Genomic DNA, 27,790 nt, shown 5'->3' with positions numbered 1-27,790 from the left:
CAAGTTTCGGTCACCTAGCAGCCTATGGAGGACTGATCCAGCACTCAGATTTCATCAAAAATATCTAAATTTATGTTCCGAAGATGAACGAAGGTCTTACGCGGTTGGAACAACATGAGGGTGAGTAATTACTGACAGAATTTTCATTTTTGGGTGAACTAACCCTTTAAGGCCTGTACACACCAAGAACTATAACTATAACGATATAGGGTCAACACCAATGAACGATAACAGTTTATTCTAAGCGCGCGCTGCAGGTTTGTCGTCTGTCACTTTAAATGCTTGAGCTCTTTAAAGCAGAAAGGATTCTGATTGGATTTCAATGTTTTTATCATTAGAAAAGGAACTCCCGCACACTATCGTTACTTGCAATTAAAATGAATATTTATTAACACAACGTTTCGGTCACACGGTCATTCCTGATGAAGGTCGTGTGACCGAAACGTTGTGTTAATAAATATTCATTTTAATTGCAAGTAACGATAGTATGCGGGAGTTCCTTATCTGCTGAAACGACCTACCTGGTCTTGTTATTCTACGCACCTATCACCTGCAGGTGTGCGATGGAGTTTGTTCACTAATGTTTTTATCATTACAACGATATTGTTTCCCTGCTATTGGAACCATATCATTATCATTATACTTATCGTCCATGGTGTGAACGGGCCTTTAGGGTTTTTCTCTCTCGCAAATGTCACTTTTACAGCTCGCTGGCAGCTCGAATACACAAATAGAAAACCTTGATATATCCTGACCAGACGCGATGCAAAAAGCCGTTTCTTTCATGAAATCCAATTGGTCTGAACTCTATTAAATATGTTCTAACTAGCCGTGATTGTTGAGCAGCATTGGATGTTCAAGTTACTATTATTTTAAACACTTAACAAATCACCAATCGACGAATCCTAAAGCTTTTCAGAGGTAAATATCAATGATCAGTGTTTGTCACAAAATATTATAAATTAAACATCCATTATGTGAAAGATTGTCCAATCAAAAATGGTCATTTGTATTACTGTTATCTAGCTGATGAGAGCTGCCACATGATCAATGAATAAAGAGACCTTTTTTCTTCATCTTCTAAAGCCAACAAGCCACGAACAACATGATTGGCCGATCATTGGTTGATTGGCTCAGATGAGTCTCTCCATAGGTGGAGGTTGCACAATGTTCCACATCTCCACTCTTGAACCTTCCTTCTCCTGCCGACTGGGGCTGTAGGTGCCTCGTGTGGCCCGTCGGTTCACCGTCATGACCAAAGCTGTGGCCACACCAAAAAGAACCAACAACAGAATAATGGACACCAGGCTGATGGACAGCAACAGGGCGGACGTCACGCTCTCTGCATTCAGCTAAAGGAAATAAAAACGGGGCGGAGTTAGTGATGAGCAGTCAGTAAAATGTAGTTTCATATTGTAAATACAACAAAGAGCAGATGCTCTTTGCTATTTCAATTTAATTCTTAACCTAATAAAACTGTATAATCTACAGTAAGATGTTGGTAAACACTAAGAAGCATCCCAGACAACATAGAGTCGGCCCAGATCCGGCCCAATCTGGTACGTGTGGAGTTTTTTTTTTTTTAAACCAAGGTAGGCTACTCTCTCCAGTGCAGATCGATTGGCACAGTCTGTTCCCAGTGTCCCATCCTACTGCCTCTGCCACCTCTCTTGACATTTTCACCACTGTCAATCCTGATGCGAAAATTAAGTCTTCTAACAAAACATACTGCCTTTTATACAAGAGTTCATCAAGTAGGCTAATAAAGTTAGAATAAGATTACATTTTTTGTTTTGCAAACGAAAACTACTGATGATTTGTTCCTGAATATGTCAGTGATTCAAATGAATCATTTGAATGAATGATTCAATGATTCACTTGTTTGTTTTGTTCCTTAATATGTCTGTGTTTTGAATAAGTCAGTTGACTTTATCTTTGCTTAGTTTCTTTAGTTTGACATTATCAGGCAATGACTTTGTAGGCAGTGTTTGTGCATGAAGGTACCTCACAAAACTGATTTCTGACAGACTTCTGAGGCAGCTTAAGAGTTTAATGGTCTACATAAAAAAAGTTAACTTTGGTGATAACTAAGCGAATATTTAATTACTACAATGCTAATTTCTTGCAAGAAATGACATCAGAAGTCGGAAACGTTGGTCAAAAACGTACATTTACACAAACTTACCACCAGCCGCAACTTTCAGACGCCATCTTTATTTTTTAGCTCGACTGTCACAAAATGCCAAGCATTGTGGGATATCAAAGGCAGCGAATGATACATCTATGCTGCCTTCAAAAATCGATCAGATGAAGCCAGGTATCTCAAGAGACAGGAAGTGAGGCTAAAGTTGGATTCAGACGTGTCTTGATGCCTTCCTACCTTGGAATTAATCCTCCGAAGACAGCATTTTTAAGATTTCGGGCTCAGCCTAGGTGTGTTCGATTTGAAGCGCTGCTGCGCAGATCGATCAGTGTATGATATCAGAGTACCGCGAGAGTGGTTCGAAAGCATACAGAGCCATCTGCTCTCTAATCGTTCTCACTGCACTTTGATGTCATACACCGATCGGTCTGCGCAGCGCCTCTTCAAGTCGTACACACCTATTGTTTCGTTACTGATCCAGTGTTTTTGAACAAAACTTTTGACTGAATGATTCAATGACTCACTCAGGTAGAGAGTCTTTTGTTTTGTTGAATCAGTGTTTTGAACAAATCAAATGATTCATTAATTCAAACAAAAATATAGTCACTTGTCGCCACCTACTGGCATAACAATGTAACCTGTGGAAAGAATCAATGTAAAATCCCCACCAACACAGACTGACTCTGTCTGAAACTAGTTCATTTATTTATGCACTTATTATTTTATTCTATTTTAGTATGTTCCACATATCGGCCTATTATATATGTAAGGGATAATGTAGAGCGAGGCGGTTGTTATAGCGAATACAACCCCGACAGGCTGATCAGGACCCCGACGCGAAGCGGAAGCGCTAAAGAAAATAGTCCGTTCCGTCTCTATGGTTAGAATCCTGCGTCCATAGCAACGCTCTGTTTTTCATGGCAACGGTGTGTTAGAAATAATAGACCGCATTCTACATTAGAATTCAACCAAGCCATGTAATAAAAAAAGTATAGTAGTTCCAAGAGTCAATATACACCACCAAATGCTACTTCTTACACATACTCTTCTAGAGTAAATGATCTTCAGGACCAAAATTAGATTATCCAACCCAGCCCTTCCCAAACCGGCTCCATCTGTTGAAGGAGCCGAGACAGGCAAGAAGCTCATGGCCACAGAAACTCTGAGCTGAGCTCATCACCTGCTCTGAATGCAATGTTTTATGTGTGTGAGAGAAAGCGAGAAGGAGAGAGACAGCCAGATTTTCCAGCAGACAAACGACCCTGTCACTGCGATAAGCTTCTCCCGATATATTTCCCCCTCGTTTCCAGACCTGCAGCGATGCTCTGCTGAGTTGCATTTCACACAGAACGCCGCTGCGCCTTTCTGCTGGCCAAGCACTATTCTGTCACTCTGAAGACACAAACTTTCTCTGCAGACGTGGAACAGAACCACAGACCCCCAGATTCCTCACACTGAGACACATTTATGCTTCAGCAGTCATAAAACACTAACCCTCAAGAACTGTGCTTGCATCCCTGTCGCATTGCCTCTGCATTAATTATCTATTTTTAAGCTTTTTAAGAAAAGGTATTGCATTAGTAATAAAACTGTATGAAAAAAATGTAAATGATTCATAATAACAGGATGTTAACCTACATAAAGTTATATTGCGTTGTACGTTAACACGACAGCGAAGTACTAAAAACGGAAAAGTTTTTCCTTTGCGTTTTTCACGTTCAGACGACAACGTTGTCAAAACGATCCCGTTCACACGGATCCGCGAAAAAGACTAAAAACGCTGTATTATTCATGCCAAGCCAGTAGTTGGCGATGTTACTTTATGAAAAAAAACAAAAACAAAAAACACTGAGTGCCCATAGACTGAACACGTAATACGCATGCGCATGACTTTAACAATTTGTGTTTTTGTAGTTTACACTGAGACAATAATGATATTGTTTTCAAAAACTTTCACTTTGATACCCGTTTTCAGGCCACCAAAACACTGCTGTTGTGTAAATGAACAACCAAAACGGTTTAAAAAAAAAATAGTTTTTAGTTTTTAAAAAAAAAATTAAAAAAGTTTTTAGTTGAAAATGGTGTTGTGTAAACGGTCCCTTATTAGCATTGATGTAATTTAGTATAGGCCTATATATATTTTTTTTACAAAGTGACATTGGCAGCTACTGGCCTGGCATAAAACAGCATTTTTAATAGTTTTCGCGGATCCGTGTAAACGTGGATCGTTTTGAAAGCGATGTCGTCTGTAGCCTACACTAGAAAAGCAAAGGAAAAACGTTTCCGTTTTCAGTACATCGTTGTTGTGTAAATATACCCTTGGTACGCAAAAGTCCTTTCCATAATATGAATCGTTGAGAGAATCGTTTCGCTCGATTTGTTAAATCATATACCTGCACAGGTCTACTCGCCAATTTATTTTGTAACGTTATACAAAATATAATACTAGCCTATAATATAATTTTTTTGTTGTGTTATGCCTGACACATACTGCTCTGATTGCTATGGGTTATTTAGATGATATCACCTGAAAGAGAAATTGCGTGACTGGACAAAAATCTGTGATGCATAGGATGAGTCATCAGTATTTTTAGTCCTTTTTCCTAGGAGAGGCAGAGAGAGAGAGAGTCTGTCAATTTTAAATGTGTTTGTCTTTTAAAAGGGGTTTTGTTCACTTTTATGCATACGCTGCAAGTCATAAATGTCTCATTTTGATATAATGGGGTCTTTAAGAAAACACCAAAGCACAGAAAGCAACACATAGCATGTCTTAGCATGAGATCCTCTCAACCAGCATCTATCCTGTTAGATGGGATTACCAAAGAGGAAAGTGGCTATCTTTAACTCACACTCGCATTTTGCTCACAAGTTAAAAATAAGGACATCTTGAGAGGATTAAATGTATCCGTGCTTTTCTGTATTCAGTCACAATAATCTTAAGCTTTGTGATATCAGTTCAGCTCATCAATCACATAAATATCATTTGGTCAATTTAAATATTTGCCAAGAAAAATATTTAAAATATTTAAAATCCATGTGTAACCATTAACTAAGAGTATTATTTCATATTGAATACATTGAATAAGTTTTCAAGCATATTACAGTGTGTGTGTGTGTGTGTGTGTGTGTGTATATATATATATATATATATATAATTATCTCTTTAATCATGATTATCATACATCTTCTCAAACTACTTTATACAGTTTTTTCCCCCAAAACTTTTTAATGAGAATTTGTACTTTATTACCCTATACAATAATAATAATAATAATAATAATTTGTTACATTTATATTGTGCTTTTCTAGGTACTCAAAGCGCTTTACATGAAAGGGGGGATCTCCTCAACCACCACCAATGTGCAGCATCCTGGATGATGCGACGGCAGCCATATTGAGCCAGAACGCCCACCACACACCATCTTATTGGTGGAGAGGAGACAGTGATGAAGCCATTCAGTATATGGGGATGATTAGGAGGCCATGATGGACAGAATATCCAAATTGATATCCAAATTGATTAAAATGTACTAATTAAAACATGTCATCATAGAAGAGATTATATGAATTGCATTTTAATTACTGAAGAATTATGGTCCTGTTCCGTGTTTACACCTGGTATTAAGATCACAAAAGGAGGGAGACACATACCCGTTTACACCTGGTGTTTTAATCTGTCTCTTTTGTCCACTTTCATCCACTTCTGTCCTGATTTCTTTGAGGGGAGGGTCTATGGGCGGGTAAATGTATGGGCTTTTTCAGATCTTTCAATCTAATGTATGAAATCAGCTCAAGCAATTTACAATTTTGAACGTGCCAGGAGACAACGGGAAAACACACTGAGAGCAACAGCTTTGGTTTCTGCTCTGACAGATGCAAAACCACGCCGAACACTGTGAGTGTGTGTTAGAAATCAGGAATGGCGTGAGAACATTGTGCTTGGTGCGTTTTTCGTCTTCAAACCAAACTTGGGTCTTCAGCCGACAAAGTTTAAATCCCGTCTGGCTAGAGCGCTTCCCGTAATGTTTAATGTTAGGTCAGTAGGTGAAGAGAAGACGGTCTTTTGCGGCTGTTCGAACGCATTTGACCACATGAGCGTTTACACTATGAAAGCAATCCAGTCTAATCCGTTTTCAAGTACCTCTGGAAGTGGTCGAAAGTGGACAAGCTCAAAACATTTTAGACCCCGTTAACACCTGTATTTAGCATCGTCCACTTGTGATCCGATCAACCAAAACACTTCTTAATACCAGGTGTAAACAGGGCCTAAGAGTGTGGATGTGGCCAAGAGGTTAAAGAACTCAACTAGTAATAGTAGCATCTAATTCCATGTAGAGGTGAATTGTAAACCAAATTGTTGTGATCAGCTGCCCTCATCAAATTTATCCAGGGTACACTTAACTCAGTAAAGCTGTCACAACAACTGATACACTGTTGCAGCTGTAAAAAAAAAAAAAACTTCATCTTGTTTCAAACTTGCACAGTACACACTTTTTGCCTAGTCTCAACATCCTATGGTGTCAGGATTACACACGAATTGCTGACTCAACACTCCTGCCATAGGTTTTACAGTGCCGTGGGGTCTTTGATGTGTCTGCCGCCCATAGTTCAGTGGCTCTGTCTATCAAAATCTGTGGCAACATTCTTCAAAACCTGCATGATGTGCCACTGGCACAGTCTCTGGATGTGTAAATGACAGAAGAGAGACAGCTAAACAAAACTGACAAAGGACAAACAACAGATTGATGATGGATGGGATGGAGAGAAAATGCTTTATTTGAAGACAGTCATCTAAAGACAGAATGTGAGAGACACAATGTACACAATCTGGTCATGAAGTCTAACATGGAGATCAACAGACAGATGAACACATGACAACACTACAAACTACTGAAACGACTGAGTGTGACATATTGCAAGTTTAAAAAATACATGGAAAGGACTACAGAGTAGTTAAAAATGTTAAAATATGATTTTAAGATACAAAAGAGCAATGAGTTGATCAATAGTGGGATATTGCTGGATGTAAATCAGGGCTTGAAAATGGAAAGGAAAATAATGAACATAAATATGGAAATGACAGATGAAATGAAATTATACTGTATATAACAGAAATAAACTAAATCTTTTCTGTGCTAAAAGTCCTTTTTAGAAACCGCGCCAATTACAAATGCATGATAATGCTTTTAAAAATCAAATGAACTTCATTATATATAATACGTTAACTCTGATTTTATGAACACTTTATTTCCCAGGATGCTCCCAATTAGTTATCAAAATTAACCAAATTACTCCTTATATTGCAAAATTTGTGCTGGACCAATAAAACTCATTAATTTGCCTATGTTGAAATCCAATTCAGTCAATTCCTTCGCATCATTCCAATTCAATCCCAAACCTTGCCTTATAAACATTATTATTCATGTTATATTAATTATATATTACAAATGTACAAACTCTATGTAATGCTAAACTTAATAAACACAACAACACAAGTATTCTCAAAATGATTTTCCATGTCAGTCTACCATTCTCACTTGAACTGCATAAAGTACAATAAAAAAGAAACCTTTGGATTAGGAAGAAAACGAGGTCATCCTGTAACAACATTTCCATTGATAAATGTGCTGCCTGGCAGAGTCTCACTTATGAACACTGAGTCACCTTAAGGCACTAAGCGGTTTCACTGAAAAGCCATCTAATGGTCTGATACAGATACACACCTGATCATTGCACACTGTTTTTCCCAAACCAACAAATAACACTGTCCATGGTTAAAAGACTCATATTTACAATGACATTTACTTGATAAATACTTTATTTACATTTAATTAAATATATATATATTCATATCAAATATCTAAGGAACTTAAATAACAGAGCAAAAATGTTTGAATCAGCATTCCATTCCAGCTTATTAAACCTGTACAGAAAACACTTATAAGGGGCTTTTGCACTGGGTAATTATAGGAACACAGTTATAGGAACTAGCCACCAGGGCGGTCCCTGGAGAACTAAATATTCCCCATGCAGGGGGAAAAACCATTTTCCTGGTTGCATTCACACCGTCAGTAGGAACTCTGAAGTTATGTAAGCCGTCGCTTATGTCCTGTCGCTCTGGTTGTCGTGCGGGACTTTTATTTTGACGACGTTGAGTACGGCAGAGCCTGAGCACATAGCGCTCCCAATCTTCATTAGTCTAATACATATCTAATGTGTTATTAGATAGAACTTTTAAACAAAGAAAGTAAACAGTATACTAAAAAGTATTATAGCATTTGCTGTATGGTTGATGCCCAATGCCGCTAGCTTAGCAGAAATACATAATCATGTTTTGCTTGGTGCCTTCAAAGCCGCATTGGATTTCCTCCTTAGCGTAAAGGTAGAGAAGTGCCTGGACTTCGGCATTGGTCCATCAGTCTGTGTTTTCCATGTTCATAGAGTAAATATATAGGTGTGTGTACACAGCTTTTTAAAAAAATGGCGAATGCCATTGTTTCGCATGCGTTTGGCCAATCAGCGTACACTTACGTAATTGGTAGTTCCTATTGTGCTGGGTTAGATTCTACTCTGAAGTAGGTGCTAATTTAGTCCCCCTAAAAGTGTTCCTAGAACTAAATTGTTCCCAGTTCCTGTGGTGTGAACACGCCAAAAAGCGGGAACTTCCGCCATTAGTTCCAGGAAATATGAAGAAAAAGCCCCAAAACTTGCCGTTTTCTTGGCCCCCACCACAGACCTGTTTACTCGTTCTCACCCCAGTCTACCTCTGGCTCATCGTCTAAGCGCAGAATGAGGAAGGAGAGAACCTGGAAGAGGTTTTGCCAAAACAAAGACGCCATGTAAAAGTAAAGGTCGCTTACGTCGACTTCACAGGTCTCGCCCGCGAAGGTCATTTCACAGACACACTGGAACTTGTTGACCATGTTCTGGCAATAGCCACCATTCTTGCAAGGGTTGGATCTACATTCATCAAGATCTAGTTCGCACCTAAAAGACAAATGTATAGTGAAAACAAACCTTGTTATTACGAACTTAAATATTACGGTTATTATTGTTGTTAATATTTGGCTCTGAATACAAATATCCTGATCATTCTAAAACTGGTTAAAAACATACCATAATTATTACTCTGAAATTCATTAGCATGTATTTATGAGATCATGTGAACAAAGAAAGAGAAAGAATAATCACCAGTGACCCGAAAACCCAGGGAGGCAGTCACACATCATGTTGGTGTCAGAACAGTTCCCTCCATTGAAACATGTGTGGTTCTGCTGTTCATCACCACAGATGGACACCGGGAGCTTGGGCGGTCTGGGGATGGGGAGGATGAGGGAAAAGAAAGAAACATAACAGATGATGGAGAAGCTATCCTCTCCTCCTGAGACCCACGTAAGCGCCCCCCCCGCGCTTTGTCCGGCACAAAAGAGGATTAGCCTACTATTAGAATAATGACATTAGCATGTGAATGGACCTCTGACCACAAGACAAAGAGAATACAATAAACTGACACCTTATATGGGGATTAACATTGAATATGAAGACCCCCATTGTTATTCTGTACGGACAAAGATATGATGTGACAGATAAGGGGTTTTTGGAAAGGAAATGTTACTCATTGTGGTTTTCTTTTATTTTACAGAGACAATCTGAAATTAAGGCAGAAAGGCAGAAAAAGTAGGAAGGAGAGAATGAAAAAACAACAAGAAAGAAACAGACATGAAGATAAAGGAAAGTATTGGGAAGTAGGAAAGATGGAAGAAAGGAAGGGTGAAAAGAAAAAAAAACAGAAGAAAGGAAGGCAAGAAAGGAGGGATAGATTCAGGGAAAGGAAAGTAGAAAGAAAAATATTAAGGAAAAAAAGGAAAGAGGCAGGAAAGAAAGAAAGCAGGATGGCAAGAAAAAAGGGATAGAGAAAAAGTAAGAAAAGTAGGAAGAAAGAAAGGGTAAAAGAAGAGAGAGAGAAAGGACAGTGGAAAGTAGTCTGAAGGAAGGAAGGAAAGAAAGAAAGGGTAAAAGAAGGAAAGGATTTGAACAGGAGTGGTGTATCCAAAATGGTCAATGTTTATGATAATGTCTTCATTCATATCATTTCTTCTATCGTTTATTCATTTATGATTGATTGCTTATCAATATTATCTTTTAATTTATTTATCCATGTATTCCTACTCTACATAATCTTCATCATATATTCAAGTATTTACTAATTTATTCCATTTCATCTTATCAATGTAATACTGTTTGAGGATATAACTGTTATAGTCAAATGTTCCTATATGACAAGATACTCCTGTTGGGTTAAATATTGGACGCCTGCCAAGTGCTGCACAAGTGACAATGTTCTCAGAATTTGTGATTCACGGTACTAGATGTACCTTTCCTGCAATGTTATTTTGCACGATGCAAGCTTCGCTTTCTTTTGTTCCAGAGGTGTTAAAACCACACCTCGTGCATCTATTTCTGTCTCTTTTGCAACGGTCACGACGACCTGTCACCACCTCTTAGTAGGAAGATGTATATCACTGACACAATGATAATTCAGTTTGACCTTTCTCATCACACTAACAACAGATCTTTAAGTGGAATGTAAGTTTTTCCGACACTTACAGATATATAGGGCCATTGATATGTGGTGGCTTCACTTCACTTCTTCTTCTGACTGCTCTTCCAGCTCTCTGTTACTTTGGGTGATCTCCAGTCTTTATGATCTCTTCTGGCAGAGATTATTATACTCAGAATTTCTGAATTATAGATGTTAGCCTTGTAATTGTTAGACCCATTTTTAGAGTTGTACTCCGTTCATTAAAAGTTGATTATCATTTGTTAGTTATTGATTATTCATTTATTTTAATCATTATTTTTCTTCAATAAAATAAATAATTCTCCTTCAGCTTCTTCGACTGGATCTCATTGCATCAAGAAGAAAGGAAGGACAAAGGCAAGAAAGAAGAAAGAGGAAAAGGAAAGCAGAAAGTAATGAAGGAAAAAAGGATAGAGAGACGGCAAAGGAAAGTAGAGGAAAAAAGGAAGCAAAGAAAGTAAGCAGGAAAGCAAGAAAGAAGGGATGGAGAGAATAAATGAAAAGTAGGAGGTAGGGAGGGAAGGCAAAAAAGAAGGGGTAGAGGAAAGTAAGAAGGAAGTGATAAAGAAAGAAAGAAAGAAAGAAAGAAAGAAAGAAAGGATGACAGGAAAGAAGGGATGATAGAGCAAATTAAGAAATGGAAATGAAAAGAATTAAGAGAAAGGAAGGAATGAATGAAAGAAGAAAATAAGGAGAACGTATAAAAAATAAAGGAAAAAAGTCAACAGTAAAACGCCACTTACATGCTCCTGACAACTACGTACCACGGAGCCTCTTCAATCAGAGTGCTGTTGTGAGACAGAGGGAACAGGAAAGAGACAAACAAACAGCAAGCGTCATTCTTTTTTTTATGCAGCAAAACTTTACACCAAAGATCTCTCTAACTCTGCAGTGGGGAAAAGATAGATCTATTATGTCTCCCAGCTGCCTGCAAGGCAGTTTCAAAGGAGTGCTATGAAGCAGTCTGGCAACAAAACATGTTTATGAGATAAATGGCTGCAGACTTGCCTTAGATGCCACCCTGAAGGCCTAACGCAACCACTGGAGGATGGGCACTCTCAACAGACACTATTATTACCATTACCACTTTCAAATGACACGTATGGCAACAGTCACATCTCTGCAGTCACGCTAGCATAAACAACACCATAAAAGCAATTATATGATTTGCATTACCTTTAAAACAAATCAGTCCCTTAGGGGTCTTGATTCATTCAAGTTGCTTTGTTTATTCGATGGGAATCATTGTATGAGGTTTGTGGCCTGTTCCGATGTACAAAGTCAAAATTTCTGTCTGCATTCTCTTTCCTTTGAAAAGTGGGGTATCTTTTTGAGATTAGCTGTGGCTTTTTAACACCAGGTTGATATCATATCTAAGGCAAGTCTCTTCTTGACTTGGTTCAGTGTTTTACAGATGACATGATTTCTTACAGACATACCTGTGGATTGCCTTTGTGTAGAAGCCTTAAATCAGGTCTTTGGATGCACACAACCTCCGCAATGTCTGCTAAACTTAGATGTAAACGCTTAACCCAAATCAGTCAACAAGATGCTTGCCTCGCAAAACTCACCACCTCAGTGTTAGGGTAGTCTTGGTGGTAGCTTAATAGACAAAGTTAGAAGAGCCCTCTCTCATGACTCAAAGATATTTTGGTCCATTGGCGTGCCTCAGGTCCCTCTTTCAGGTTTAGTCTATGAAAATTTTCCACTTGTTTAATTGCCCACCCGTTAAGTCCAGATGCATTGACAGGCAACTACACACTTCTCTTCAATAAACTACATGATATGAAGGATCACACATATTTGTACAACAATAGTGGGACCAGTTACATGCCAAAGTTTAACAATTAAGGTTAGAGAAAGGTTCCTCAAATCTGGCTCTGGAGTGCCCTGCAGAGTTTAGCCAAAGTCCCTTTCAAGGAAAGTCTGTTCACTCGGCGGCCATATTTGCAACACCTCCGGAGAGCTATTTTGGGCATCCAAGACCAAATCCTATCTATTTGAATGGGGAAATCCCGAAATCTCTAAAACTACTAGCCGAACTCACAATTAAATAACATATTTGAAATCAGCAACAAAATCTGAGATCAACTGTCCCATAAATGTTGTTTATTATGCTCAAATAGCGTTAATAAAATGTATTTTTCACACTAGACCAGACGTTTCACACTAGACGTGCAGTCTTAAACATGAGTCTGGGAACTGGAGCTTCTAACGGCAGCCGTATTGAAGCAATGGCTTTACCAATAAGCGATTGGCTCTTTTACTTAGAAGGTGGGACGTATTCCGCCATGCAGTTTCTCCCATTCATAAGTAATAGGAGTGAACCTATTATTTATTTTTCTATATCTGTAGTCTTTAGTTTAGCTCCAACTCTAATCAAAGAGCTAAACTGCAAGGCACTGGCTTTCCAGGGCTGGATTTGAGGATAGGGGCTTGTTTAAATCCCTAACCCTAAGTATGACCAATAGTAATAATGAACATGTCAACTAGACAACTGCTTGAGACACATTCGAATAGACTCACTTGCAATTTGGCCCAGTAAACCTGTGGGGACAGAGGCATGAGTGGCTGTTTAAGCCACGCAAGCAGGTCCCTCCATTAGCACACTTTTGACCGGCACATACGTCCACCTTCACCTCACAGTTGGTGCCGGTGTAGCCACTCTCACATGTGCAGCTGTATGTAAGGTTCTGCACACTGCAGTGTCCGTGTTGACAGGGGTTGGAGGCACAAGTGTTTGTATTCAGCTCGCAGCGATCACCGCCCCAGCCAGGAAGACAGAAGCAGTGGAAAAGGTTGAAGTGATCGTCACAGATGCCTCCATGCAGGCAGGGGTTGGGTTCACACACCATCTCACCAACACAGCCAGTCTGGACAGGTTTCTCTGATATTTTATTGAACTTCTCTTCCTGTGTACGTGGGAATCTCACCTCAGCTGAACTGTAATACGGAAGCACGATTCCACCAATCTCAACATTACTCAGACAACCAATCAGATTCCAGCCAGACTCTCCCAGTCCTCCTAGCATGATATCTATTCCCTCTCGGAGGAAGTCTAGATTTCCCGTCATTGAGTCGGATATAGTAGTCTCATTCTTTTCATCTAAGAGGACCATCATCCACTGGGAGCTGTTAGCCCAAGGACTGGCCATTAACAGCTCTACACCATGCCACTCTCCATCAGCCACTGGCCTTGGGCTGTGCAGGGTTACTGGTGACAAAGATGGTGAAGAAAAAGGTCCACTTAAAAGCTCAAGCACCAAAAAGCCATCTTGAATGGATACCGTCACAAAGTCTGTCCCACTCTCCGCATGCAACACTGCTGCATTGTGTTTACGTGTACGGATACTGAAAACGATGCCGGTCAGGTGGCGGGAGATCAGCCCATTCCCGCGGTATACGAGAGTGGTGTTGTCCAGAAAAATCCCGTTTGAAATGCCTGTGTAGAATAAAGGCAGATGTAGTTTACATAACACTTCTAGGATTCAGACTTTTATTCGCAAAACAATCTCAGTTAAAGTCTGCAAGATCTCATTTCCCAGCTAGTCTCTTTCCCAAGCCTAGCCTGCAACTTAAAGGGTTAGTTCACCCAAAAAGTATCCCATAATTTACTCTCCCTCAAGCCGCCCTAGGTATATATATATGACTTTATTCTTTCAGCCAAACATAAAGTTATATTAAAAAACTATACTGGCTCTACCAAGTTTAATAATTGGAGTGAATGGTAACACAGATTTTGAAGCCAAAAAATGAACATCCATCCATCATAAAAGTAATCCATATGGTTCCAGGGTGTTAATAAAGGCCTCCTAAAGCGAAGCTATGTGTTTTAGTAAGAAAATATCCATGTGTATAACTTTAGAAACTATCATCACTGGCTTCCGTACATGAGTCTTGTTCCGGCGGAAGAGTGACCCTTGACCCGACGTAGGCATAGCGTAAGCTTAGGTGAGAGAAGACGCCTTTTGTGGTTCAAACAATTAGGGCTGGACAACAAACTCAAGTTCTTCCGACATAGACTTCTAATTTGTCACTAATAGACTAATAACTTGTCTTTGGCTGAAAGAAGAAAGTCATATATACCTAGGATGGCTTGAGGGTGAGTAAATTATGGAATCATTTTCATTTTTGGCAAAACTAACCTTTTAAACCTGGAAGGGTATTAATCCAAAATTCTTAATTTTATCTTAATTCTGTAACCATTCATTTTGTCGTAGTAGTCAAAAATAAAATATTAAAATACTAAAATACTGTGTTTTATTACCCTGGAAATCCAGAGTTCTCGCGAGAGCACAAGTTGAATTTGCTCAGCGAGTTTACTCTGGCGTCGAGTAATGATGCTCATTAAATATGCCCTTGTATCCGAGCTGCACCAATCACATCGGGTTTTCTGATATAGGCGGGCTAGATGACGACAGCGCTGTGACGTCGAAGTCATTAGTAAATATTGCAAGATGGCTATGGATGAACGACAGTTGTTTGAAATGGCTTTGGCCACTACAATGAACGAGTTAGACTTGGCTTTTTATCTAAAAGAGGAACAGAAGAAGGTGCTCGAATCGTTCCTTTGCAAGAAGGGCGTTTTTGCTGTTTTGCCGACCAGATACGGCAAGAGTCTAATCTACCAGTTAGCTCCGCTGGTAGCTAAGCGTATGGGGATTATTGTTGTGATTGGTCGTAGTGTTATCCAATTGCGTGCAGTGAGATTTTCAAATGCATGCTTGGTGCCGACCCTCGAGCTGGCCGATTTTCATTAGTCGATGCCAGACCATTAATCTTTCAGATTTAGGTCTGGATTTCCAGGCTAGTGTTTTATACATCTGAGATCACATGTTCCTAAATACTCACATTCATAACCCTGGTTGAGGGCCCGGCACATTGCTTGGGGTGGGCAGGGGGTGAGTTCGCACCAGCTCACCTCTTCACAGTGCTGCCCTGCTGTGTTAGGAGGGCAGTTGCAGGTAAAGTCATCCCATAGAGAGAAGCACATGCCACCATTCTGGCAAGGATTTTTCTGGCACGGAAAAACAAAAGTGACAGATACAAAACAGTCATTAAAATGATCCAATGAATTAATTAATTAAATATATGAAATGGTTTAGAAGATGTAAGATCAAATATATCATTTTTAAAAAATGCTCAGGGACTTAAATTAATCAATTAATCAAATCAGATCAGATCACAAACATCTTTTGAATCTGTTTTGGATTAGTTTCTGACATGGCTAAAGTCTTGACTGTAAACATTTATCCAGTCCAAAGAGGATAACAGAGCTAAATAAGATAAGCAGGTTTGTCTACAAAGCTGCCAGATTTGATGTAAGCTAATCATTGTCCTTTTGCAGTTGAGAGCTCATGACACTTAACATTGTAACTTACAGAGCAAGAGTCATCACTGGTGCAGCCTGCGGTAACATCAACCATGTGGTCGGGTCTGTATGACATCACAGAAGCATCAAGTGGGAAAAACTCAAGCTTCCTCTCATTGAGCTCCAAGTCTTGTAAGCACCCTTTAAAGTAACCACCGAAGGCAGATGACTCTTGTCCATCAACCAGCCCGCCAACATAGATCACATCTCCAATCTGAACAGAAACAGGTTGAACATCCATTGCTCCGAATTCATGTTCTGACTCCTGTAGAGTTATCATACCCTCCTCGATGGTGATGCTGACAAAATGGATCTCTCCATCGTTAACCACACTTTCACCAGTAAAAGTCTTCAAGTTAGTGAATTGTACTGTCAGTTTTCCCTTTTCCAGCCACATCTGCAAGTACTCAGTGGTGCTGTTGGCAAGCAGCACCAAAAGACCAGACTCCTTCCGTGTACGCAAGAACATGGACAGATAGAGCGTGTCTGATTCCAGTTGGTCATTGATGGTGAAGACAGCATAGCTTGCGGAGTCTTCCAGGCCAAATCTGGCAGTAATATACTCTGTGTGAGGAAGAGAAGACATACAACTCTTAAAGAGTTTCTAAAACTGTTCTTGTTTTACTATTGTAACTTGGACCTTTAGAGGAAACATTAAGATTCTCCCAAGTTTTATCCTATGATCTTCTACATTTATAGTTTATCAGTGCGTCTACACTAGAAGCAACCACGACATAGGTCTGTTGTGCTTTAATTAACAGAAAGGGCATTCGCAACACCACTGTGGATGCTTCCAGTGTAGACATAGTTAATGTGAGGTCAATCCCTGGTGTCCTTACCATCACCACAGTTTTGACCCACATACGGTCTCAGACATCTGCATTGGTAACCTTGCCAAAGGTTAACACACTCTCCATGGTTCTCGCATGGACCAGAAAGGCATCGGTCATGATGGCTACAGCCTTGCACAACATTCACCGCTGAGCTGCTCAACCAGTCCTCCGGTACCATGAGCTGCGAGTCCACAAACAAGTCCCTCATGCAGCCGATGAATGAGCCGGTGCCTCCTCCCTCATCCAATCCTCCAACAAAGGTGCTTTGTAGAGCTGACTCCAGCTCAAGGGCGCTGGTATCCACTTGGGCTGTTGCACCACAGTTATCTGCATCCTGGCATGGCTCCAGCAGTTGCAACAGAAGGGTACCCTCTCCAAGTACAGCCTCTACTGTGTGCCATTTGCCATCAGATACATCCTGAGGCAGCGTCAGAGTCCAGCTGGTTGTGTCTGTCTGAGGGTCACTTCTAAGATCAAGAAGCAGGTGTGTCTCCTGCAGCTCTAGGCTGAGAATGACCCCTTCGCTACCCCTCTGGAAGAGTACCGTGTTTTCTAGCACTGTGCGGAAGCTTAGTGTGATATTAAAGTATGTTTCTGCACCCAGCAGCGGCGTCTGCAGGTGCAGGAATCCTCCAATTGTCTCAAAGGAGAATACAGTGGGCGTCTGGCAGTAAGAGCCGGTGTAGCCTGGCTGACAGATGCAACCGTAACCATGTACACCTTCGCTCAGGAAGGGCATGCAGGCCGCCCCGTTCTGGCACTCTTGGCCCTCGCAGCCCACCAGGGGCTCGCTGCAGTTGAGGCCACCATAGAGGACTCCATCATGGCTTTCAGATGGGCAGATGCACTTGTAGCTGCCCAGAAAGTCCTCACATGTGGCTCCATTATGACACAGGTTGGTGGTACAAGCAGTAGTATTTTTCTCACACAAGGCACCTGAAATGGGAAAGCCCAGAGTGGAATTCAGTCAAGTTTCTTGCAAGTAAACATTTAACAAAGATTGTAGCCCAAGAATGAACTGTTCCCACTGCAATTCTAAAACAAGACTGTATTGTTTTTATAAGAGATTATCTTTAAAACTATTTGTTGCATTTGTGGCAATGTCAGAAAACGGTCAATAACTAAATAATGGCTCACGCCAGGGATAATGTGGGCACGTTTTAGTCAATAATCCCTCAGGAAAACAAATATGTAAAGCTGATTGTATAACCCTCACTCAACTTTATGCCAGTTTGGATGCCAAAGGAGTTTTATTATTTCTAAAAAGAAGTGCCTGAAATGTTCACTGAATGAGCATTTAGTTATGCATAAGATTAAAATGCCTGGATGACCTACACAACCCGATGACCTAAATTTATTGCAAGTTCATCATTTGTTCAAACCGAAATAGTTTTCACTAGCCTAATAAAGGACATTGGTTTTTAATTAGCCCCCCCCCCCCCCCCCCCACACTGAATTCACTACTGAATGAATTCTCACTGAAAATTATTGCACAACCAAAACGAAATCCAAACAAAAACAAAACTGTGAAAATTTACCTGAAACAAGCAACAGGACACTCCAAATCCAAACTAAAGCTTCCATGGCATTAGAAGTCTACCATTCATCAGCCACACATCTGTTCAGTCACATTGCTTTTTGATGGATCCATCTATAGCAAAGGCCATCCTAACAGACAGCCGTCAATGTACATTCATTCCTTCAAGAAAAACTGTGTACTGCAACACTAGGCCCTCATCAAAGCCAGCTCCCGGGGGATTAGCCTAATGCAACCTGAGCATCTTACAATGGCGAAGCCCAATTATAGCCTCCGCCTGTGAGTCATGTCCTGAGCTGGTAACAGAGACAAACTCTCTTGTATAATCTAAAAAGTAAAAAATCATTTTGCATTTATAAGTTTAGTTGTTTCGACTGGGACTTGTCAGAGAGTCAGTAATTTGCGCTGAATGATGTGTTATAAAATGCCTGATCTGGTTTTGATTATGCAAATCAGACAATTTCTGATGTATAGTTGCATCAACCTCATGATGCTCATAATATGCTCATTAAAGGCAATATTTAGCCAGGCATTGAAAGCAATTAGGGTTTATTGATTCTGGTTTTCCTTCAGATATCTGATTTTTACAGAACTTAGAGCCACTAGGGTGACCATATTTGTTGGGACAGTCCTGGATTTTTGACCCTTCCCTTATTGAAACTACTTCTTTAAATCGGTTAGATTTAGGAATATGGACAATTTATCTGTCACAGGGTGTAGAAAATGCACACAAACAGAACTGTATCAGCTAGCCGCACAAAAGAAAAAAAACCAAATGGGTTTATATAAGAAAATGTCCTGAGATAGATTGGTGAGTGGGACTAACACAACCTTCTCTTCTGAATAATAATCAACAGTTTATCCTAATCCTGCTTTTTAACAATGTCACACTTAGTGAATGATGTGTAAATCAAAAGTTTAAATGAGGCTGTGAGATACCTGAAAATCCAGGTGGACATTTGCAGATGAAGCCGGAAGCATGCCTGGGGTTGTATTGAGAAGGAAACAAGGGCTCTAAGCCATAAAGTGGCTTCCATGAGCGCTCAATGCAAGTGCCTTCATTCAAACAGGGACTGCTGTCACACTCACTGACATCTGTCTCACAGTTACGACCCTCGAACCCTAGTACAGAGCAGATATGAGAGGACAGCCTATTGATGCTTTGTGTCCTAGTTTGCATAACTTATTTTAAGCCTTTACCATGATTTCTAAAATGAAGAAATTATGAAATACAAGTATTGCATGTACATTATAAATACATCTACCAATCATGTACATAACCCTTTTAATAAAAAATGAATACAGAGCCACAATATTAAAGTTTATTTTAAGTATATTTTAGTCACCTGGCCAACAAATGCAGGTGTAGTTCCCATTTTCATCCTCACAGGGGGCGTCGTTGAGGCAGGGTTGAGACCAGCAGGGAGGAGGTGGGATCTCACAATGAACACCAGTAAAGTTAGTCTGTGAGCAGTCACAGCGGTAGCTATAAGATTATTTCAAAATAAATATAAGTATATAGGTTATTTCATTTCAGGTTTGAGCACATTCACAGAATGATTCAACATAATAAGCATTTCAACATAATATTATTCTACACAATAACAGAGTGCATGTGGTTAACACCTACTCTGTGTGTAATGAGGGACTAGTTTTATTTATTTATCATTTCATTTACAAATATATTCCTTCTTTTTTGAAAATTGATTATTATATTATTAATATTATATTATATTACAATTATTTATATTTAAAATTATTAATAGTTTTCTCCCAAAAACATATACCCCATCATTGAAAAGAAAAGAATGTAATTATATTTTGCATTAAGAAAATTAAACCCATTTTTGGACCATAAAGAGTTTTGCATTGCGGCAATATGAATTGCTCCCAATTCTTATTATAAGCTCTTTTTTTTTAAGTCAGCATAAATTAAAGGAAGAACAAACACTGCCAACATGTATACACATTATAATGTAAAGTACACATTAAAATGTAAATTACAAAATGTATATATATATATATATATATATATATATATATATATATATATATATTTATATTTTTTTTTTTTTATTATTTTTTTTTTACTGTCATCATTATAATCATCAAAAAATGTTATTGGTACAAAAATAGGCTTACTTTTCTTTATGCAAAATACAATTTCAATTTCTTTCCCTATATGGTATATAAAGAAATTATGGCTATAATTAATTAGATTTAAATTTTTAAATATAACTAATTACATGAATTTTAGGGGCATCTAACTGTATTCCATTGGCTCCATCGCACAGTGAGGTTTTGCGTCATCTTCGTCATCAATCAACTGTATGAAATGTCAGATGACCTACGGAGGTCTGGGGCAGGGAGGGCGCATTAAACGAGTTAATAATTTTATCGCGCTATTTTTTCTCATAACTCATGAATTAATTTAACGTGTTAAATCGACAGCCCTAGTAGGAATGATTTAAAAAAAATGGAGGACAAATTGATTAAAAATGATCAATTATTTCCTGAAATGAGACCAAAATACTAACATGGAAATGTATTGTACCTATTGATTTCATCTACACACAGAGCTCCATTTTGGCATGGCTGGTCACTGCATTCATCAATGTTCGTTTCACAGCGTTCCCCCTGGAAGCCCGCCAGGCAGGTACACGAGAAGCCGTTGATGTGGTCATGGCAACTGCCGCCGTGGAGACAGGGCTGTGATTGACACTCATCAATCTGAACCTCACAGCTGCTACCTGGAACATCAGAGACAGTGGTGTTGAGTGCAAAGATGCCAATCCGCTTTTTGTCGAGATCTCTGCATGGCTTATTACACATACCATCTGGACAGGCCTCATCCTGGATCAAACAGACTGTAACTGGAAGCTTCCAGTCAGTCTTTAGGGCAATTGATATGCTGCCCACAGCTTTTCCTTAACTTGATCAAAAATGTTTTTAAGCAGATTTGAACCGTGAGGATTAACATCACTTGTTTTAAGATACCAGGTCTTGTTGTCACACGAGGAGGTTGTCAAAATGCTTGTACTCTATTCTCTTGCATTTGGGTTCAAACACCTAGTTCATTTTTCGTGACTTCTTACCCAATTAAGAGACAGCATAACCCACTATAGGGTCACCATACTTGATAATTTACATTTTGTCAGTGGTCCTTCATAAAACAAATGTTGCACTTCAGAGTGCAATATCATCATTCAGCCACAAGATGGCATTGGCTGCATTTGGCACTAGTTGAGACATTCCTCATGTCAGTCTAACAGGTGAGTCGCACATGGTGCATCAGACTCCTTTCACTCACCCGTGTATCCAGGCCTGCAGAGACAGATGTAGTGCCCGATCTTGTCCACACAGGTGGCTCCGTTCCTGCAGGGCCACGACACGCATTCATTTACCTCGATCTCGCAGCGCTTGCCCTGGAATCCAGGCACGCAGAAGCAGGTGGGGCCGTCCCGTCTGCTGCGGCAGATGGCGCGGTTGCGGCAGGGGTTGGGGGAGCAATGGTCCACCTCTTTCTCACAAGAACTCCCGGTGTAACCCTCTTGACAGATGCATGCATACCCCTGGCTCGTGTCTTGCACTGCCAGACAGCGGACACTGTCCCCGCACAGCCCCTGAGCACAGAGCTGGGCACTGGAATGACAGTCCTGCCCCAACAAGCCGGGCTCACATTGGCAAACCAGTTCCCCTGGGTGGGCGCCGGAGGGATGACACGTCGCATTGCCCTGGCAGATGGACAGTTGGCAGAGCGCATTGGAAGATTCACAATGCGTGCTGGGCAGGGCTGGCACAGGCGACTGACACTGGCATAGGAAGTCAGACGGGGCTTCCCTGCACTCTGCCCTGTTTTGGCAAGGTTTCTCCAGGCAGAGCGTTGAGGTCTTGAGAAGTGTTAAACCTACAAGGATTTACAAGAAAAAAACAAACAAAAAAACACTTTAACATTCATTGAAAAGTTGTCTGCTTCCCTAAAGTACGTTGAATGAAATGTGAATGCTGTTACACTCTTAAAAATAAATGTTTCAAAATGGGGGTTTCACAGCTGTGCCATAGAAGAACCAGTTTGGGTTCCCCAAAGCTCAATACCTTTCAGTAAACAGTTCTTAAAATAGCTACTTTTTTCTTAGTATGAAAACATCTTAATAATCTAAAGAACCTTTTTCCACTATAAAGCGGTTCTTTGTGCATGGGTGTTAAATGTTCTTTATGGAACCACTGATGCTAATAAAGAACCTTTATTTTTAAAGGTAGGGTAGGCAGTTTGTTTTATAAACACTTTTTATTATACTGGTTGAAACTCTCTTCACATACATAGCAATGAATAATAGAAGTGGTCTAAATATTAAAACATGTACATATATCTTCTGTGGAAGTCTCAGGACCAAATTTTTTTCCGTCCAATCATTGCATTCAGTCCGGTCAACTTATGTATTTGCATACCTCCGCGCACCTGCTTGCGCGGACATCACACGTCATGAGCGCATTGCGTAAGGCTATGCAGAGTTGTAGACATAAAGCCACCGAGCAACAAGCTTATGCTGCGTTCAAGCTTATGCTTCAGATGCTCTGAAGGGAGGTGGGATTTTATGATTTCAAAGCTAGCTTGCTATTACTAGCCTCTCCGAAATTGCCAACCCTACCTTTAAGAGTGTACAGCAGCTTTGGAAAAGTTAATTTGCACATTTCCCCTTTAAAATTCTTGAACATTCTTCCAAATATCACATCCTTAATTTTTGTCTTCAACTAAAGTATACTTTTATTCTTTACATTTTATTTGCTTTTCACGATACACATTGTTTCAAAGAAGCTTTACAGAAAATCATGTTAAAGTTTAGCATGTCTTTTATTAGCATTTAGCAGATTAAAGCTGGGCGATAGCTAGTTTACAAGCAATCAAGCAATTGAGATGTGCTGAGTAAAGTATATTGTGTGCAGATAAAGTCGGAAATACTTGTATATCCAACTTTACATGAAGAACTGGGTGATAAAATGGTTAATTTTGTGGCATAAAAAAAATCAGCCATTTGAGATTTGCTAGGTAGCCAATATTTATTGCTTTACGCGAGTGTACTGTATGTTATGAGGATAAAGTTGGATATTATAACTGACTTTATATAGAGAGATGTGCGATAATAGTTTATATTTTGCCGTGATATAAACAATCACACAGCCGAGATTTGCTATAATTTGGGTTACTTTAGTTTGAGTACAGCCAAATGCTTTCCCTTTCAAAATACACTCCATTACTCACGCATGCGCACAACAAAGTTTCATTCAGTGTCAGAAGTATACTTTCGGCTTAATAGGATGTGTGACACTGGCATGCTAGCTGAGTCATGGTCAGTTAGCAAATACACTGTCAAATTGACATTTACTGTTGTTCAAATACAGCATGTATCAGTTCATGACTCATAGCTGTTTTATACTACACCACATTTATCCTAGAGCATCATACTTTAAATTAGTCTACATAAATTAGTAAGAAGGCTATATTTTGAATTCTTGCTTTCACATAGCAACAACAGTAAGCTAATTTATTATTATGAATCCATTCTTGTCTTTTGTTTTCGATAAAGGTGTCACTCTTTAAACTTTAAAGCTCAACAAGATTTCAGGATTCTAGTACTGTAGTTGCATATATTGTGCCGCACTGTCCTTGTATAATGCCCTTCAAACAGATAACATACGGCCAACAAGCTTGAAACAAAAGGCCAATAAGCATTAGATGAATTGGCTAATGAGCCAACTGGGCTTCAGAGCCAATCAAACATCAGGTGATGAAGCCTTGTGCCTGCATTGTGCTTGACCCATCCTAAAATAGTTACTAAGAACCACTCTGGTTATGGTGATTCTTCCATTGGTGACAATGGGGGATTTGCGTACAGAATTAATAATCACACGCGCCTAATGATTGTTAATATCCATATACTGGAGTGCTGCAAATAGAGGTACAATTCTTGCACCTACTGTAAGAGAAATCCCCTAAATTGAACATCTTTGTCCATGCAGCCATGTTAGAATCGTGTTGATGATCTTGTGCTGTGTTGTGTATCTGCGATTGTGAATATGAGCTTTGAGCACCCCTAATCAGATCATGGGGTTTATGTGACTGCATGGGATTAACCTGTTAGTCCCATCTACTAAGGATAGCTGTTGTTGCTGGACCCCTTTAATGAGAGCTGATCATTGCTTATATACGAACAGAAGCCAAACCTAAGAAAGCGCTTTAACTTGATGCAGTCAGTTTATCTTGTTTGTATGATAAAACTAGCGCCTGTGGCAGGGTGCAAGACAGCCCCTCTCTGAAAAAGTTTGTGTGGTCTTAAAAGTGTGTATCCTAGATTGTGATTGTGTATAGACATCATTAAAATACACAACTTTAATGATGTCTATATCGAACAGTACACTGACAAAACACAAGTTCTGTCATTATCTCATTATCAATTTACGTTCAATGTAGACTATACCTTGAATGTAATGTTAGTCACTTTTTCCCCGTAACAATTGCATTCAGGGAATACATTTGATCAGTTTATGCATTCCCTAATGCGAACCCATAACCTGGCCATTGCAAGCGGCATGCCCTACTGTTTGAGCTTTAGTGTAAGTTTACAGGACAACAATGTACTAAAAGCTAAACGTTTTTCTTTGCGTTTTTTCATGTACAGACGACAGCGTTGTCAAAACAATCCCCGGTCGCGCACAGAATAAAATTATTAAAATCGCTGTATTCTGCTGCCAGGCCAGTAGTTGGCGATGTCACTTTGTAAAGAAAGTATCAGGTTTATTGGGGGCGGGATGCTTTAGATTCTAAAAAGAATCTGATTGGACAGTAAATCTGATGAGAAGCCTGAAATGCAGAGTGATGTCATCAAAATCATTGATCCGTATTGGCGGAAGTGAGAGATTATATGTTTTGAATGCTTAGATATTCTAAATAGGGCTGTACGATTAATCGCAATGAAACCACACACGAATTGGCAAAGGCTGCGATTATTTTATGCGCAGTGTGTAAGTGCAGTGCAGTGCAGCTGATCGGTAGTAAATACTGCTCCATCTGAACGCCAGAGGGCGCTCTCACGCAGACACGCCAGATATGAAATATGATATCATTCCAGGAAATCTCTATCGGGCATCATCGCTTTGATTAAACATGACTAATAAACACACAACTGCCTTATTCTGTGTAAGAAGCCACATCATCTCACAGAAGGATGCTCAACTGTTGTTATGAAGTGAGTTTGGAGTAAAAGCATGTTATTAAATGTCTTTTGGCGGGCAAGAGGTTCATTAATGCTTTTCATGTTTGGAAAGATGTTTGACGGGTGTTGCTTTTTCAAATGCATGTTATAAGTGACTCAAACTCACTGTGCTTTCAGATGGAGAAGCATTTACTACTGCTGTCTGTCACTGACAAGCTGCGCATAACAAATAATCGCAGCATTCGCGATTTCATAATCACGATAAGCCAAATCGGTTTAAGTGCGATTTCATCTAAATTGCGATTAATCGTGCAGCCCTACTTCTAAATGCTAATTTTGTCATTGTTTTGAGCATACTAGCTTATAGATAACATTAAGGCTAATATAGTCATACTTAGAGTCAAAACACTTTAATTTTGATTTCATGTGGACTTTAACATCGAAAAAATGTACACACTTCAGCTTAAAGTGTCAGTTTGTGCATATACCTGACTGGTCAAATCTACACAATGCAGGGCCTGCACAGCTTTAGATAAAGCGCATACATAAAAGCCTCCTCCATCCTGTATTCAGCTGGTCATTCTCAGAAATGCCAGAGGAAACAATGCTCTGTTATCTATCCAAAAAACGGCTTAACCTCTGTCAGCCCTATTCACGGCGCTCACTGGGCAAGGACGTTCGCAAACTTTGGAGTCTCAACAAAGCATCAAATTATGTCCCCATAGCAACCAATTCCACACTTCCAGCTTTTCTTTGGCAGGGGTTGCTATGGTAACCGGCAATAGACATAAGTCAGTCATTTAGGGGGTGTCTAGAAACCCCATTCAAACCCTGCAGTCTGCAATGTTTTTTTTATTACAGACTGTGCATTGAGACAAAGGCTAATAGCGCAAGCAATCATGAGCGTAATTTGGCAATGTCGCTATCAGGATTGCCACTCACTTACATTCAGGGTCCAGAGAGGAAATTTGCTGTAGGTTTATTGCATCAAAAAGTCCTTAGGATTTAAAAAGCTGTGTAGTCAATAACTTTTAAGCATAGACTCAAATTTCTGTACCTTCAAATCAAACGTTTATATTTTAAGTTGTTGGCCAGCTGGTTTTGGGACCCAAATTGGCCGTTTTGCATGGGGGATTTTTGTAAAATCAGCTTATTGGAAGTCTAGACCAGCGCTCAACTTGAGCCCACACGTATTATCCCAAAACACAAGGATGTCAAACCATATGTTCATTTAAACAGAGCTCTATAATCCTCCTAAGATACATACAGTTTAAAGTATCAAACTCAAATGTTGTACAAACGGTAAAAATGCAAACATTTAAATGCCCAGGCCTTTTTTTGTGTGTGTGCATGTGATGAAAGCAAATCACAATCCTTTTAAATGTACCAGAATCTAGAAAATGAAAAGCACTGCTCTGTTTCTAAGTGTCTTTGATGCACAGCCTTTTATGTCCTTAAGTGCCACTGCGGCTGATGCGTCCAGGGTTACGATTCCTCTGACCACACTCATGCGGAGCCGTATCAAAGCAAACGGGAACAATATTAAGCCACTAGGTAGTCTTTTTCATCCATATAAGAAGAAAATTAGACACACACACACACACACACATAAGTATTAACCATCATTAAGTGTTTAGAAGACTTTCTACACGTTTAAATACAAATACTAGTAAAAAAAACCACCATGTTGTTTAATTATTTAGAAAATGTAGTAGGCCTACTAAAATTAGTTGCAGGTCAATGTTTTAGTATCTCATATAAGTAAATCTTTGCTCTTTGACACTAGAACATTCAACAAGTGGACTAAGAATGACGTCATTACTGCATAAAAGCAACAGACTGGAGTACTTACTTTCTGTCCACTGCAGAAGAAGAAACAAGACACATACAACTAATCTGAGCCACATCGAACCCAAAACCGTAAGATCCATATCCATAGTTAGATGTCATTGTGATAGTAGGCAAGCTGACATGATCACGGTGTGTTCCTCAAGCATCCTCTAGTGTGTGTGTCTGTTTGAGGCTCTCTGAGTCTTAGCATGCTCTCATTCACATACGCACCAATGAGGAGCAACTCTCTGTATCCTCAATACAAAGAGGCCTCTGGGGATTGG

At 39.6% G+C, this 27,790-nt stretch overlaps 1 protein-coding gene across 1 annotated transcript; it reads right to left on the bottom strand.

Annotated features, from left to right (window-relative positions):
- Positions 1-469: 469 nt before the first annotated feature.
- Positions 470-27,613, bottom strand: crb1 (crumbs cell polarity complex component 1; the record flags this gene model as incomplete). The annotated part of the gene is made up of 13 exons (XM_084117400.1): positions 470-1,352; positions 9,004-9,130; positions 9,335-9,457; positions 11,468-11,512; positions 13,251-14,166; positions 15,576-15,741; positions 16,106-16,659; positions 16,935-17,864; positions 19,405-19,587; positions 19,812-19,951; positions 21,020-21,211; positions 21,772-22,372; positions 27,529-27,613. 13 exons carry the CDS (start codon positions 27,611-27,613, stop codon positions 1,134-1,136), a joined length of 4,281 nt encoding a protein of 1,426 aa, XP_083973526.1. The 3' UTR covers positions 470-1,133.
- Between the last annotated feature and the right edge of the window lie 177 nt (positions 27,614-27,790).

Source organism: Abramis brama, assembly GCF_963993115.1.
Source record: "Abramis brama genome assembly, chromosome: 6".
In the NCBI taxonomy this organism is placed as follows: Eukaryota; Metazoa; Chordata; class Actinopteri; order Cypriniformes; family Leuciscidae; genus Abramis; species Abramis brama.
This window is presented reverse-complemented; position numbering and strand designations above follow the sequence as displayed.